General features: G+C 37.8%; 1 protein-coding gene across 1 annotated transcript in view; it reads right to left on the bottom strand.

The window, feature by feature from the left end:
- FCSK (fucose kinase) overlaps window positions 1-17,150 on the bottom strand; it is a 1,855,962-nt gene that overhangs the window by 874,941 nt on the left and 963,871 nt on the right. The window contains exon 6 of the mRNA XM_044081314.1: window positions 3,668-3,765. Coding sequence (XP_043937249.1) covers window positions 3,668-3,765 — 98 coding nt within the window. The remainder of the gene's footprint in view (window positions 1-3,667; window positions 3,766-17,150) is intronic.

Below are 17,150 nucleotides of genomic sequence, written 5' to 3'. Positions count from 1 at the left end.
TGTACATATGTGTGGTAGCCTATAGATCATAGTCAGAGAGGCCAGTAATCATAGCTGGAGAGGGGTTTAGAGATGGAGAGAGAGAGAATTATAGGACTAGGTGGGGAGAATGCAGTTGCATTTTCTGTTAGAGTAAAGGTAGGAATGTAACTGAGATTTAAAGTTTTCAAAGTTTGCACAGGTCCTTGGAGAGGAAGGAAGAGAATTCAATTTTTTTGCTAAGGAAAAGGATAACAGGAGTTGACCTGCAGGGCAATTGGGTTTTCGGACACAGATTAGGTTTTGGTGAGTAGATCTGAGAGTTCTCTGAAGGGTGTAGGGGAGAAGGATGTTGCATACAGCAGGACACTTAGAGGGTTGAAAGATTAGTTTGTGGGCTGTGGTAATCTGAAGATAGTCTAGATGGTTGGAGAGTTCAAGCTAGAGTAACAAATTAAGGGCAATAGAGTGATGGGAGGAGTATTTGGCTTTGGTGACAAATTTAGAAATCTTATTATAACAGACTTCCATTTTTGAAGTGAGTGTGGCAGATAAGTTAGTTAATAGAGGAGTGCCATACATTAGTGAGGGGAGTAGATAGGTAGTGGCATGCGTTTGTCTGGTGGAAGGAGAGAGAAATTGGATGTTCCTGTACAGCATACCAAGTTTTATATGGTTTTTCTTAATGTTTTGCCGGATGTAACTGTCGAATTTCAGGTGTTCATCAATAGTGACTCTAAGTAGTTTGGCAAAGGGAACAACCTCTATAGTGGAGTTGTTTTGGTTAATGATTTGGAATGAGCTTTTATCAAGAGGGGAAGCTTTTGAGGGAGAGAATAATAGTATTTTGGATTTATTGGCATTTAGTGAGAGGTGATTCTGAAGCTTCCAATTTTCAGTGGTGGAGAAAGCAGCTTGGGTCAGTGTCTGAAGCTCTGGGAAGTTGGTGGCACTGCAGATTAATGTGGAATCGTCTGCATATTGTACAATTTTGGCATTGGGTATGGCCTTGTAGAAATTGTTAATAAAGATGTTAAACAGCATTTGACTGAGTATGGATCCCTGAGGAACCCCAGTGGGGGTGGGAAGGAAGGTTGAGGTGCCTGTCCAACATTTTACAGCTTGAGATCTATTGGAGAGGTAGCTAGAGAACCAGGATAAGGTATTCTGGAAGAGACTAAGGTCGGAAAGATGGTTTAGGAGATAGGTTCATTTTTTCTGTGTCTCTGTCAAGCAGTGACACTGGTAATCCCTGGGGTATAGGGTGTGGGAGTTGTATCGAATGCCTTGGACATATCTAGAAGAACAATAGGAACTATTTTTCCAGAATCTTGGGCAAGATTTATTGTCTCTAGGAAGGAGAGAAGTGCATTGATTGTACTATGGCCTGGACGGAAGCCGTGTTGGGTTAGAGTGATTAGTTGGTTATTGGCTAAGAATGGCATGAGCTGAACATGAATGCATTTTTCTAGTAGTTTGGAAATTGGGAAGAGGATGGTTATGGGGCGTAAGTTGGAGATGTTATTGTTTTTGCCTCGTTTATGGAGAGGTAGAATGAAGGCAGTGCGCCATAGTTTGGGAACATAAGAGTCTAGCATGGATCTACTGATCAGGATGCTAATGGGAAGAGCGACACCATCTGCGGCTATTTTTAGGAAGGAGGATGGGATATTGTCAGGGCACTGGAGCAAGGTTTTAATTTGGAGAGTCATTTCTTTATATAGGATGTTGAGATGGGTTTAAGGTTGAATATAGGCACAGGGTTGGGGGTGGAGGGTGTTGTAGGTGGTGGTGAAAGGGTTGATTAAGGGGTCGGGTTATTGTTAGGGAAGGTTTTGGTCAGTTCAACTATGGAGTTAGTGAAGGAGTTGAATAGAGAGGATATTTCAAATTCAGATTTGCTGGTGTCAGGGCAGGGGTTGGTTTTGGTACCTGGGCTGAGAAGAGAATTAATGGACTTTTGGGCTTTTAGATTGGTTAGACTGGAGTTTAATACAGTAGGACTTTTTGTCTCTAATGATTTGTTTTTTAGCAAGGTTGTGGAGTTGTTTATATTTAAGAAAAGTTTCAGTCTGCTTGTTTTGATGGTATGTTTTCCAGGATTTGTCTCTTTGTAGCATAAGTTTTTTGGTATCTTTGGTTAGCCAAGGGGCGGATTTGGTTTTTACTCTTTTTGTTCTTGTTCTTTCCCTTTAAGTCTCTTTTAAGTTCAGTTGACTTGTCTCTTCTTGATTAGTTTCAAGCACAGTGAATGTTTGATGTTATAGCCAGTCTGCTGGCACAGAGCCAAACTGTCAATCTGGGCCACTGTTGACTCTGGTTTCTGTAGTGGCTTGAGCATCACAGATCCAGCTGAGGAATGATGGAATAAGTGGATGAAATCCTGCCCACCTTCTTCAAAGACTAGGTGAGGATAAAGGACACCCAACTTTGGAGGGGAGACCTAGAAGTGGCTAGGAGTCAGCTACCAAAACATGTATTTTTGAAGCAATGCAGACAGGATGACATGGGATACAGCATGGACAAATTTAGTGCACATGGCTCTACTGCAAGCATTGTGCATGCTCCTTACCAAAAAGTGAGGACAGGGCAAGAAAAAAAATGCAGTAAAGCTAAACCACACAGGGTGACAAGTTCTGTGCAACTTTTTTCTTTTCTTTTTGCTACCCCCCAAACCTTGCCCAGTGGGTCTAATACTGGCACCCATTTGGCTCATTCATTCCAGGGGACATGTTTGGCATTCCAAGGTAAAAGAGAGTCCTACAGCTCATTTGGTACTGTCTGGGAATATCAATCAACACTCCATTCCCCAACAAGAGTTGGATGGTAGAGTATGGTCCCAGGGAGATGGTCTAAGTCTTCCCTTGGGAGCATCCTATTTAGGAACTCCTCTGATCTCTGCCATTGCTCAGACGCAACATGTCAAATTTTCCTCAGCTGTCTGAGCTAATGCACTAAGAAAGAGTGGTCTCAGCAGACTCAAACTCCACTGCTTAGTATCCAGTGCTTCAGCAAAGTGTCACCTTTGTGGCAAACCAGAGTCACCTCCCTCCTTCCAGTATGGAGAAGCAAGCTGCTCACTCCCATCCCCCCTGATCAGCTCCTATAGGCACCTGCGTCGCTATTCAAACACTGGTTAGGTGTGGGATAGCCAGAGTTTTACCACTCTATGCCATGGAGCCGGCTATGCACTGACTGACTCTTGCCCCCACTGGCAATTGCTGCTTCAAGCTAGAACTAAGGAATGAGCGGGTCAAGGCGGGCATAGGATAGGCACTCAAAAAGCATAGTACAAAAAGTAAGCCTACATATTACAACATAGCATGGCTTTAGTGGTTGCAAAGTGCTCATATATGTATATACAACCCCCCCCACACACACACACACACACACATGACAATGTGATGGTATCCTGTTACATCCACATCAGCAAACATCAAGGAAAAACATTCTGTGACTTTATAAGTCAATGCAATAACTTTACATTTACTACTACCCGTGCCACTGAGATGGTTAACCAGTAAATCCCAATATGGGGCACTTGCAGAGCTAAGCAGAAGTCATCATCTCCACTTTATCATTACAATCTGACTAATGTCTGCTTAAGTGAAACTAGGCTACATTGTATATGTTTAAATCAAACAACAACTAAAATTACCGGTATAAAAAATAAGATGTTTACATTTACCTCTTGGTCAATGGAGTAGACACCATGGTTTTGAGCATATGAAACACTTCCTGGAACAGACACTACTTTAACTCCTTTGAAGCCATCCCAGCAAATTTCTGAAAAAAAAAAAAAAGAAAATAGATAACTAACTCATTAGTGCTAAATGTTGGCTTGCATTGGAACTAAACTGCAGCACTAGTGGGTAAAGATATGTTAATGAAATGCAAATCTGTGATTTATTTATTTGTCTTTGTTGATCATGAACGTCCATCTGGACAAACCCCATTTTTAGCGAAGTCCAGGGAGAAAACCTCCAGCAGATACAGTTAAGTTACACATGACAGAAGAATTTATTTACAAAGGTACATCACGAAGGTGAAGCAAGAGTGATCAGACAAAGTCAACTGTGCGTAAATCTGTTTTATCCGCTCTTAGGAGTGGATTATTACTATTATACAATGACATTATTTAAGATAAAAAGTCTTCATTTTTCTAAATATTGTCAGGTAGTTTTTCTATAGTGACACTATATAAAGCTAAAGCAGGTACTTCTATGGTGACATTACACATGACAATAAAAGTTTAAAACATTTATTATGCAAACAGTTCACATGCAATGTATGTGACAAGCAGATATTGGATATGATTTGTAAGAAAGGTTACAGTGTAGATGTCATAAATAACATTTTTATAAGCAGTATAAAAAATTAGCTGGTAGGCAGATAACAAAGCTACAAAGAGGAAAGAAACATTTTATAGCTGATGACTCGAGGACAGTGGGAGTAAGAATACTAGTGTACATACTGACATAGAACCTAGTTATGAGAGCAGTGGACAGTATTTGAAGGACACTGATAAAGTGGGAGGGTCAGAAAGATACTGAAATTAAAAGTGGTGATTAAGACAGGAATGTAACTGAGGAGGAGTGGTAGAAAGGTTGGTTGTGTAGAAGATGATAGAGGTTATAAAGAGAGAGGGACTATGAACTGACAAAGGAAAGCTGAGTTACCCAGGTAAGGAGCATTTGCACAACCATGATTTTTTTTTAAATTTATCTTTTGTTGACCACATTAGTCCAATAAGCTAGCAGACTCTTTTCAGGAGAGACAAGAGGTAGTATTTATATTACCAAGGGAAATTTATCCAAGACATCAGGGAACTTTCCCTACACAGCGTATTGTGCAAGGGACACAATAGCCAGTTCAGTTCCTGCTTCCATTCCAGTCACAGTGGTGGCAGGGAGCAACATGGAGAGTCATCCTGTATGTATTAAGAGCAGGGACTCAGAATCCTTAAAAGCTTTACAGAGCAGCTGCAAGGTCGAATAAGGTGTGACTGAGGATGGCTAAACAACAGTTAATTAATAACATTAGTGAAAACAATGGAGGAGCAGAAGACAGTTGAGCCTTCCAGCAGTTATACTGAAATGGAAGGAAAGGGAATCATTGCTGAGTGGATGAAGGTAGCTAAACTTTCACAAGATTCAGAATAAATACTTCATACTGGGTGGTTGAGGAAGAGAGTGAGAGCCATGGTAGATATATTATTACAACCCTCTAATCGAGAGGGTTGCAGGATGTTGAACTTCAAGAATATATTGTACAAAGTGAACTGGAGAGTGGTGAAGCAGCATCATGGGCAGACATTATGGAGAGAGTACAGGAGGAAGAAGGTGCAGCTATGTTAAATAAAAATACATACGCAGACAGAGAAAGGGGGGACGAACAGAAAAAGTGACACAAAGGAATGGAAAATACTACGTATCAGCAACAAAAAAAATAGAAGTTTGGACAGGTATGATATTGAGGATAACAGTGGTTCCCTTGGGCATCTCACCAAAAGAGGTAAGAGCTGAGCTTTCATACATATTAATAAATACTCTTATTGTGACATTACATTTGAATCAAGGTGATTTATGGAAAAGTTTTGGGGACAATATGAATTAAAAAGGAACTTTAATCCATGGAACTTGTATGTGACTCAAGTACTTAATAGGGAAACAAATAGAAAATATTTATTCAGTTTCGCATGGAAGTTGAAAAAGAGACATTACCAGACTATTTAAAGACATGTAAAGAACGGATATGACAACAGAGGTTTATGGACCGGGGGATGGGAATATAATGTGATATTAAAAATGGAAAGTGAGAATATTGTTCATATACCAAGTTTGATAAATGTTGAGGGGAATAGAAGGTTTGTAAAATATTGGGGACAATAAAAAACATTTTTTGTTGGAAAAAATTATCATTTGAATAATGACCATGATAAAAGAAAATGTTACATTTGCAGAAAAGAGGGACATGATGCAAAAAATGTGATTTAAAATGTTTTAAATTTGAGAAGTAACATTTACAGACGTATTGTAAGAAAAATATTCAAGAATATAAAAAAGGGGGAGAGAGAGCTATACCTTGATCAAAAAATGATCCTAAATGAAGTAATACAAATAGAACAAGAAAAAGTGAAAGAAAATCAAATTTTGACAGATTAGAGTCAGATAAAATAAAGTACTAGAACTAAGGAAAAACAGATAAGCAAGTAAATGAAAGGATGTCAGATGTAAGTGAAAAAGAAGAAATGAATTGGAACTGAATGAAAGGAAGGAAAATTTTACTTGGAAAAAGAGTAAAGGATAAGAAAAGAAAATTTCTATGGGTAAGCATAAAAGAGTATAAGGTAAAGCTTATTGTTTTTGAAGAGTATATAAATAATATAAAAATGCATCAATGAGAATATTAGCAGTAAATGTTAATAGCATTAAAATATAAAGCATAGGTGTATTAGAATGATGTGCAAAATTAGATATGGACATAATCATATTAGAAGACATGCGAATATTGTCAGTATATGAGAGACTACAAATGGAAAGGTTATGGCGGGGTGAAATCATCTGGAATATAGGCATAGACACATGTTCGGGTATAGCAGTATTATGTAAGTCATCAGTCATAATGTTGGATTTTATATTAGTGGTAATGGGGAGAATAACAGTTGGAGATGTAAGATGGAAACGACAAGTATATAGAATTATTGCTGTTATTTACTGTTACAATGAAAGCAAGAGAAGACATGTTTAAAAAATTATTATGAAAGTGTCAATATGGACATAATAATGGTAGGTGATATGAACTGTGAAGAAAGAAAAGAGGGGGGATGTAAAAGCATAAGTGGAAGTAATAAAAACCAGAGAGTTGTATGTGTGGAATAAAAAGTCATGGACATATGAAAGAAGTAATTTAAAGACAGAAATAGATAATTTCATAATGTCAAAAAGCTCAAGTATCATAAAAGAAGGCATAAAACTTACAGGACTTTCTGATCATTTTGCAATTTGGCTAGAAATTCAAGAAAAAAATGATTACATGAAAACTGGAAAAGGTATAAACACAGTAATTGAAAAACAGATAAAGAAGGGAGACAAATGATTAATCATTTGTGGACAGATCATGTAGACATGAGCTTTTATTTTATCCAAACTGGACAGCATGGTGGATATGTTTCAAAAGCAAATAAAAATGTTATATGGAATGTCAAAAAGTTAAAAAGAGGGAAAGAAAAAACACAAAGAAGTAAAGAAGTGGTGCAGAAGATAAGTAATAAAAAAGAATTTTATAATAGAGAGAAAGAAATATATGAGTTAAATCAAGAAAAGATTAAAGAACATTAATATAAAGAAAGATACTTCTTAAAAGGATGAAAGAAGAAGTGGCACCACGTTTGAATGGGTTAATAAAAGAGAAAAAGATGGTAATAAGAGAATTAAGAAATAAGAAAGGAGAGGAAGTAAGGAGTCAACAAGAAATAATGAATGTAGTAAAGCAGTATACAGAAGAGAGTTTTAAAAAAGTTAAGACAGATAAATATATATTTTATAATAGAGAGAAAGAAATATATGAGTTAAATCAAGAAAAGATTAAAGAACATTAATATAAAGAAAGATATAAAAGGATGAAAGAAGCAAGTGGCACCATACTACATTAATAAGTTATCCTAATATATGGTAATATAAAACCTTGTTCTAATAAGAAAGGAGAGGAAGTAAGGAGTCAACAAGAAATAATGAATGTAGTAAAGCAGTATACAGAAGAGAGTTTTAAAAAAGTTAAGACAGATAAATATATACGAGGAAGGTTAAAAAAATTCAAAATCCAAATATCTGATGCAGTGGGAATAACAGATCAGGAACCAAATAGAAAATGCACCAAACAAGCCTGTAAACGAACTCCGTTTATTGCAGTAAAAACACACCAAGATTAAGCGCTTTCATCTTTCACATAGAAAACTTCATCAGAATAAAGCACACTTATTTGATAACCATCTTTATTCCAGTACATGTTTACATAATACATAAAACTGAGCCAATGAAATGGTTAAAAAAAAAAATCACATGAACAATATTAATTAAACAAAATGTTAATATTCAAACTGACCTAGCTTACTACAAATGGAAAACTATTATATATTAAATACATTCAGCATATCTCTAAAAAGCACGCACAGTAAAATGCATGTAAAAATTTTAAAATACTTAAAGTTTCATAGATTTTTCTTTCAGGACTACAAGAATAGTCAAGGAATCATTTATACCTGGTGGAAAATTAGCTGTTAGTCTGAGTTGCCACACTAGCTCTTTTTTACTTAATAAATTCTTCCAGTCACCCCCCCAAATCTATGTCCACTGTATCAGGAATACCACATTTAAAACCTATAAAACTGGAACAAGAGAGGGAATGCCTATATAATGCATTTGTGTCCTTCTTGTTTTTGATGTCATTTACGTGCTCATCGATTCTGCTTTTCAACGCCCTCTCCATTTTCCCAACATAGAATCCATTGCATTTATCACATAGAGCAAGGTACACCACTCTGGTGGTAAAACAATTAACTTTCTTAAACGTAACCTTAGATGCATTCTTATTAGCTAGGTAGGTTTGGGGGGCTTTAAAAATACTTGTATATTGAGAGCACCTCCCACAGGCAAATGTACCTTATTTTCCATAAGTTGTTTAATATTCCTGCCAATCTTGCTAATAAAAAATGGTCTCCCACTGCAGTTAACACATCATTATTCACCCTAAATATACTCCAGTTCTTTTTTAATATGTTTTTCACTTCATATGATATAGGACTGTATTGCACTATACATGCATGCTCGTAAATCTTCGTTTCACCAGGATCTGTAGGGGCTATGTTAGTAAACAGGTGGTTCCCTAAGAGGGGCTTATATTTTTGTTCCCATCCTACATATACCTCCTCAATAATTTGTTTTACCATCTGTTTTGGGTATCCCTTTCTAAAAACAGATCTCTTAATGTGAAAAATTCCTGCCTCACATCATTCAAATCTGAAGTCATGTGTGCAATTCTTATAGCTTGTCCTTTGGCTAAGGTTTTTTTCTGTGAAAGTGGGTGATTATTCATATAATGAAGGTAAGAATTACAAGTCCTTTTGTGAAATATATTAGATTTGAAACCTATAGGTGTATGGGAAATTGCCATGTCCAAATAATGTATACCTCTAGTGTTGTAGCTATAAAGTAAATTCCAAAAATTAGGTAGTTTTGCCCATGTGGTTAATGAAGTTAGGGATATCTTCCACTTTTCCCTTTCACAAAATAAAGATGTCATCCAAAAACTTGCAATATAACTGGGTGTTATATGACTTTGTGGAATACATATTTTAATTCCCAACCTAATAATACTATATTTGTATATATAGGGGTGCAGGCCCTGCCATGGCAATTCCCCTTGTGCAAGACAAACGCGCTTAATCTTGGTGTGTTTTTACTGCAATAAACGGAGTTCATATACAGGTTTGTTTTGTGCATTTTCTATTTGGTTCAAGGTTAAAAAAAACTTACAGAACAAGATAATACATAAAAAGAAAAGGCTGTTACAATAGAAGAATTGAATAATGTGTTAAGAATGGTAAATTTAGAATCTGCAATAGGTTTAGATGGGATAGAATATTGTATGTATAAACATATGAAGAATTCCCAAAAATAATGTATACAAGTGTTAAATGAATGGTTGGAAGATGGAGTTAGTCAAGAGAAAATATATATTGGAGGGATGAATCTTATATGGAAGGAAGGGACTAAAGACGATATAAGAAATTGGAAGCTAATAGTACTTAACTCAGATTATAAAATATCTATGAAAATATTATAAATAAGATTGGATACGAAAGTTAATGTCAGAAAACACTATATTTATAAGGAAAGGGAAAGGAATTCAAGAATTTTTAATGATAAGAAAAGTTGTACATGATACTTGTTATAGAAAGGCAGAAGCAAAAATTATGGTAGGAGACCTAAATAAAGCATTTGAAAAAATACAGCGTGACATATTATGGGAAATAATGAAAGAATATCAAGTGAGTGATAAAATTCTTGAGATTTTTAAGACAGTATATAAACACAATACAGTAAAAGTGTTACTGAATAGTCAAGAAATAGATATAAAAAGTGGGTACGGTATGGATGTCTTATGAGAAATATTATTTGCATTAGTTAAGAATGCAGTAGTTAGTAATATGAATATGGCAGGTTCCTATTATGTAATTAAAGACATAATCCTTCGAATGTGTCTTGATCGAACGTGAAACCACGAAACAGCAAAATAGCGAAACGGCATATAAGCGATTTCTTTCCCTGGGAAAGAAATAGCTTGGCCTCCTCTGTTACTTTGCCATTTTCCTCACTGTAGTGTGAAATTGGAGTTGGTATATTTAAGTAGGGGGTTGTAGGAGACGAAGCCCCCCACTTTATGTAATGTTTTGAAGTTTTTATTTTTTATTTATTTATTTTTTGTGTGAACACGGATTTTTTCCCTGGGGAAAAAAAAATCGCTGTTCCAAGTGTTCGGGATTGTAAGCTTTTGCTTACATGGGGTCGATAAATCAGCATTCGCTTTTTTAAGCATTCACTGATTTAATATAGACCCAGTATGGTACTGGAAGAATTAGAATGTAAGGCTATAGCAGGTATAAGAATACCAGTAATGTTTACTCATGCAGATGATATAATATTAATAATAGTAGTAGTAAAGAATAAACAAGGGATGGAAGAAGCAATTAAGAGACTTAATGAACAGCTGATGAGTAGAGGAATTACTGTGAATGAGATAAAAGCACAGGATTAGGAGAAGTAAAGACAGAGGATACTCAGTTTAACATGAAAGAAATAACTTTATTAGAAAATTTGGAGATGATATGGTAAAGAATAAACAATGGGAAAAGACTACAGCAAAACTGAGAAATATATGTTTATTTTGGAAGATGCATACGATGTCTTATAAGAAAAGGTGCAATCATAATAAGCTCTGTATTGCTAGGAAAAATAACATCTTTAGCAAGTGTATATTTTGACAATTGTCTTCTCCTTTATATGGGGTTCCAGGCTGAACCTGGTGAAAAGAGGTATATTATATGTTAAAGTGGAAGGAGGAGGATTGGAAGGGATAAATCCAGTGGTGTATGTAGCATCACTGAATTTACACAGGGTAATAAAGTGAGTCAAAGAAGGAAATTGTTCTCTAATAGGTAATTATGACAGAAAAATATAAAGCAATATGGAGTTTGTTAAGCAAATATAAAAGAATAAGAAAATAAATGAATGGAGAAATAACATTTCAAGAGAAGATTATATTGCAGAAATTAAAATAACAAAATAGAAGAAAACAGGAAAATATTTTATTTGGATATAATGAGTGAGTATTATTGTATTAAATTATGGAAAAATACAGGATAAAAAGACAAAAGCGTTAAAAACAGAATAGAAAAGGCATATTGAAAGTAGAAATGTTTTATGGAGACTTTCTCTAAGTAAATTGCCAAAAAAGCTAATATGCCATATAAAAATATTAGAAAGAATTTGTCATTATTGCAGTCCACTGAAATAACAGAACATGTTTTGTGCAATGTGAAAGGGTAATGAAATTATGGATAAGTTACATGAAGAAAATTATTACTTGGAATGTGTTATGAAAATACAAAGAATCAATATGGATATGATACAATTTGATTATTATAGTAACAGGAGTAAAGACTTTTCAACCAAAATTGATAGGAATCAGTTTTATATAATCTGGCCTATAAGGAATGAAAGAATGAATGAGACAAAGTATAATGGAAAGTTGATACTGGCTGAGATATTAAAAAAATAAGATATTGGTTATGAGAAAAAGTGGGAGTCTTAATGTGTATATATTTGTATAGATAGTAATACAAAATATATTGCGGGAGGTGGTTAAAAGAATAAAATATTGTAAAAAATGTAAATAATTATATATAATGTGCAATATATGAGAAGAATGTAAATGTTGTATACAATGTAAATTATATAAGTAATGTATTTAATATACAAGTAATATATTTAATAAAAGACTCCTACTCTTTTTGATAACTGCCATGGGATATGTTGTATCCACCTGAGCAATCACCAACTCAAACAGATGGGGCCTCAGTTTAATGTCGCATCCAGAGGACAGCATACTCAGGAGTGCAGCACTCCCCCTATGCTGCACTGCAGTATCAGCAATCCATCTACCTGGTGTGGGAATAGCACCCACAGCCTTCTGCACCAAAAGTGTGTGCTACCTGTTGCATCACTGACACCATCACGTTTAGGGGCAATTTTAGTAAGGGCTTCAAGGTGTAAAGTTTCATGGTCTGTTTTAAGTATCTTGTGATAGTTCTCCAAATTTCAGGTATATAATGGGAATATAGTCACCTTCGGAGTTATTAATTTCTGTTTGCCTTGCTGCAAGAACATCTATATTAGTAATCCTTCAGTTATTCAAAATGTTACCCCGGTCATGAGCACAGCTTAATTGTAAAGGCTCAGTCTTGCCTTTACTTCTTTTCTAGATTGTAGATTTTGGGACATGATGTACAAACATATATATGACAAGAGCCATTTTAAAACAAGGATAACAACACTGTAAGACACACACACACACACACACACACACACACACACACACACACACACACACACACACACATACATGTGCTCATGTATGCACACTAGCAGATAAATAAAAAAAGAAGTTAAGTACTCATCATAATGTTCGATGTGTGTTGTCCATCTCACCTTCATTCTTCACTGGTTGGGTTCAGAACCGATCCTCGGTTCCGACTCGGCCCTGTACAAAAGCTTGAGGTATCCCTATCCCATCATGCCCTAGGAGAGCTTCCCAGATCTTGTTTGCTGATAATAACAGTTTCCCAATGGGCTATTTTGACACTTTATAGAACAATGAAGAAGGTCAGAGAACATTATTTGGCAAATGTGACCACTTGGTCCTCCAGAAGGCAAAGGCTGGGGGAAGGAGGGTGGGATGTAATAATGAAGGCAAGATGGACAACACACATGGAACGTTATGCTGAGTACATAATTTCTTTATGTGATGTTGTCCTATCTCGCCTTCATTCTTCACTGGTTGGGACAGCGTCCCATGCACCATATTTCTTGGGCAATTCACGGAAGAATATTCTTCAGAAGAGTGGAACCAAAGGAGGCCCTGTTCCTGGAGGTCAAATCCACTTTGTAATGAGTGATAAAGGTATGAGGCCTTGCCCATGTTGCAGCAGTTCAAATGGTATCAACTGGTAGTCTAACACGGGAAGCAAAAGAAGCTGCTGTAGCTCTTGTAGAGTGACTCTTGTCTTTACAGGGAAGATCTTTGTGTTAGATTTGTATGTAAAAGTAATACAATCTGATAGCCACTTTGAAAGTGTGATCTTAGATACAGGAGCACCTTTCTTAGCTTCCGAAAATGAAATGAATAATTGATCAGATTTTCTGAAGTCGTTTGTCCTATGTAAGTAGAAATGTAATTGTCTATGCACATCTAGTTGGTGTAGCATACATTCTGCCTTGTTGCCATAGTTGGGAAAGAACACTGGTAGTTCTATGGAATGATTTAAATTAGACTGTGAGCATACTTTCAGTAGGAAGGATGGGTTCGTGCAAAGGGATACACTGTCTTTGTGGAAAAGCATGTAGGGGGGCTTTATCGATAATGCTTGCAGCTCTGAAACCCTTCTTGCAGAAGTGATAGTAATCACAATAATTGTTTTCCATGTCAAGAACTTCAGATCACAGGATGCTGCAGGTCCCATGGTGTAGAGGGGTCTTAACGGGTGGTCTTAGCAAAATAGTGCCCTTCAGGAAGGCTTTGCATAATCTGAGAGACATCAGATTTGGGGTTAAATCACTTATATGAAAATTAGATATCGCTAACTGGACTCAAAATGGTAGCTACACAGCTGCACCTTCATTAAACAGCTTCATTAGAAATTCAAGAATAGAACCTATAGGAGCAGAAAAAGGATCAATGTGATTAATTAATGTCCAGGAAGAAAATCTTTTCCATTTGCTCATGTGAAGTTTTCTCGTTGAAGCCTTATGAGATAAGATCAAGATATGTTTGACAGAAGGAGAAAAGTTTGGGAGCCTGGCTATAATTGGAATCAGAGCAGCCAAGCTGTCAATTTGAGGGTTTGAAGAGAGGGGTGGAGTGTTCCCAGTGCATGAGTCAGACGTCTGTAACTGGCTCCTCCTGGAGATGAGGCCAAAGGAAGAGGAACCAAATTTGATGAGACCAGTATGGGGTGACTAGAATCAGAGTGCTTCACAATGAGCTGGCTTTCTGAAGAACTTTGGTATCAAGGGAAAGGGAGGGAAGGCATACAGGAGACCAGAGGGTCAAATCGCGTACAACTGCATTCCTTGGTGACTCCCCCGGAGGGGGGATTAGAGCAAAATAGCTGCTGCATTTAGCATTCATGGATGTGGCAAAAAGGTTGCAGCAAGGCTGGCCCCATTTGCGGGAAATCACCTTCACTACTTCTTGTTTTAGGGACCACTTGTGAGGCATCAGAATCACTCTGCTGAACTGGTCTGCTATTACATTAGATTTACCCAGGATGTGCATTGCTATCAGAAAGTGATGGGAGGAGGTCACCCACTGTGATACTCTCATGGCCTCTCAACAAAGGGGGTAGGACTTGGTTGCACCTTGTTTGTTTATGCACCAAACAACTTACATGTTGTCTGTCTCAACTGCAATAGTTCCCAGCGGAAGAGTGTTCTGAAGTGCCTGCAATGCTAAAAGCACCACTCTCATCTCTAGGATATTGATGTGCAAATGGGCCTCATGTTCCTGCCAAGTGCCTTGGACTGTCCTGCCCAGATAATGCCCCCCCCCACACACCCTATCAGGGAGGCGTCCATGGTTACTGTGTCTAAAGGCTGTGGAAGGTCAAAGGGACGATCTGATGTCATGTGAATGGAGTGAAGCCACCAGTGAAGGTCCTTCTTGCAGGAGTCTGTTATCAGAATTTGGTGAGACATGGGTAGTTCCTGCAATGACCACTGAGTGAACAGTAGCCACTGCAGAATTCTCATGTGCATGCATGCTAATGGAACTAAGTTTATTGCTGCTGCCATGGTTCCCAAGACTTTCAGAACTATTCTTGCCTGTACCATTGTCTTGGAAAGAAGGTTTAAGACCTGATGTCAAAAAACTAACTCTTTCTGGAGGAAGTTTTGCCATCATCTTTGTCATGTCTAGATCTGCCCCTATAAAGACGATATGTTGAGATGGCAACAAGGCAGATTTTTCATAATTTATCATGATTCCTAGGTGAGAGCAGAGAAGTAATGTGGTGTCTCTTGCTCTTAGTAGTAAATGTTTGGTGGTGGTGGTTAGGAGCTAGTCTTCTAGATATGGAAACACTCGGAATCCTAGACGTCTCAAGAGAGCCATGACCACCGCCATACACTTGGCGAACAGTCTAGGGGCTGTAGTGAGACCAAAGGGCAGAGCTTGAAACTGACTGTGACTGGCTCCCAGCTGAAATCGCAGATGACTCCTGGATGGCCTGTACGTTTTTATGTGGTAGTACATATCCCGGAGGTCTATAGAGCACATCCAGTCATCTTTTCCCAGAAAGTGGAATATTGACTGCAGTGTTACCATCTGGAACTTTGTTTTTCTTACTGATTTGTTTAATCTGCTGAGATCCAGTATGGGTCTCGAGTCCCCTGTTTTCTTTGGAACTAAAAAGAATCTTGAGTAAGTTCAGGATCCTATTTGGTCTGTGGGGACTGTTTGGATGACTCTTTTGTCTAGCAACTTTTGAATTTCTAGAGTTGCCTGTTCCCTTTGACTGGTTGAAACATCCGGGATGTTTCTTATGTCTGGGATGGGGAAGGAAAAGGGTATAGAGTAGCCTCTGGATACGATGCTTTGTACCCACTTATCTTTTGTTATTTCTAGCCAGGCTTCTGGGTACAAAGATAAGCAACCCCTGACTTCCTCCAGAGAAGGATAGGTGGGCCTCCCTTCAGGAGAGCTGAAAGGGCCTACCACAGAATGAATCCCCATCACCCTGATTTTGCGGACCCCCTCTGCTGTGTGGATGGCATCTCCCATTACTGCTCCCCCTCTGCCCCTGGAGGAAGAGTCACCATGTGTGTCCTGAAAAGCTCTCTGGGAGTTTTGGAACCACATCTTTCCTCTCTTTTGACCTTTTGGATAAGGTCTAGAAGGTAGTGAAAAATTGGACTCCTACGGCAGAGAGAGTTTTTTCTTCTTGCTTTCACCTGGTGAGTGTGTCCTTTACTTTTGGCCTGAACAGGGATGAACCATTGAAGTGGGCATTAACAAAGGTGGAGTTAAAAGGATCTGCAAAGTCACACAAGCACATCTGGGAATGTCCCCTCAGGGAAATTCCTAAACCTGTTGCCCTGCTCACTCCATCTGCTGCATAAGAAATAAGCCTCAAGGAGGAGTTAACCACAGAGTTTAAGGTGGAGAGCTGACAAGAAAACTTGTCTAAAACCCATGCAGCTACTGAACCTTGTAAAGTATCTCCTAGCTCTTTCAGGAGATCTCTCTGAACCCTAGTAAAATGAGTCAGATAATTCAGCAATCTGAGTGCAAATGTCGCTGAAGAGAACATGCACATCCCGTATCTGTCATTCGTATGAGGCTCCTAGTTCGGTGGATGGATAGATGAGGATGTCTCTAAAAATTCCTTTTTGGTGGCTGCCACCTAAGAAACTCCTCATACGAAGGTGCAGAACTAAACTTATTTGGCCTCTGAGGAACAGGTTCCACTGAGTCTGGAGACTCCCACGCCTTTTGACTAACTACATTCATGAGTTCGTCAAAAGGTGGAGACACCCAAGTGATGGAAGGGTGAGACCCAAAAGTCTCCAGGTATATAGACTCCTCCTCAGAAGGGTTGATGGACTTCCAGTCACCTATCTGCTTTAGGATTTCTAGGATGTCTGTGAAGGAGACATTCTCAGACGGTGACCATGGGGAATCCTTCTGATACATTGAGGTCCATATCCAAAGTGATGGACTCCTCTAGGGAGTCTAAATGCTTCCTCTTGCACAATCTCTTTCAAGGGACCTCTTCGGAAGGGTATTCCAAAGAGGTTTCAGAAGAGAGGGTTTCACCTGATGGGGCATCCTGAGGA

This window comes from Protopterus annectens, chromosome 8.part0 (genome assembly GCF_019279795.1).
Source record: "Protopterus annectens isolate FY-2018-M chromosome 8.part0, PAN1.0, whole genome shotgun sequence".
Lineage (NCBI taxonomy): Eukaryota > Metazoa > Chordata > Ceratodontiformes > Protopteridae > Protopterus > Protopterus annectens.
This window is presented reverse-complemented; position numbering and strand designations above follow the sequence as displayed.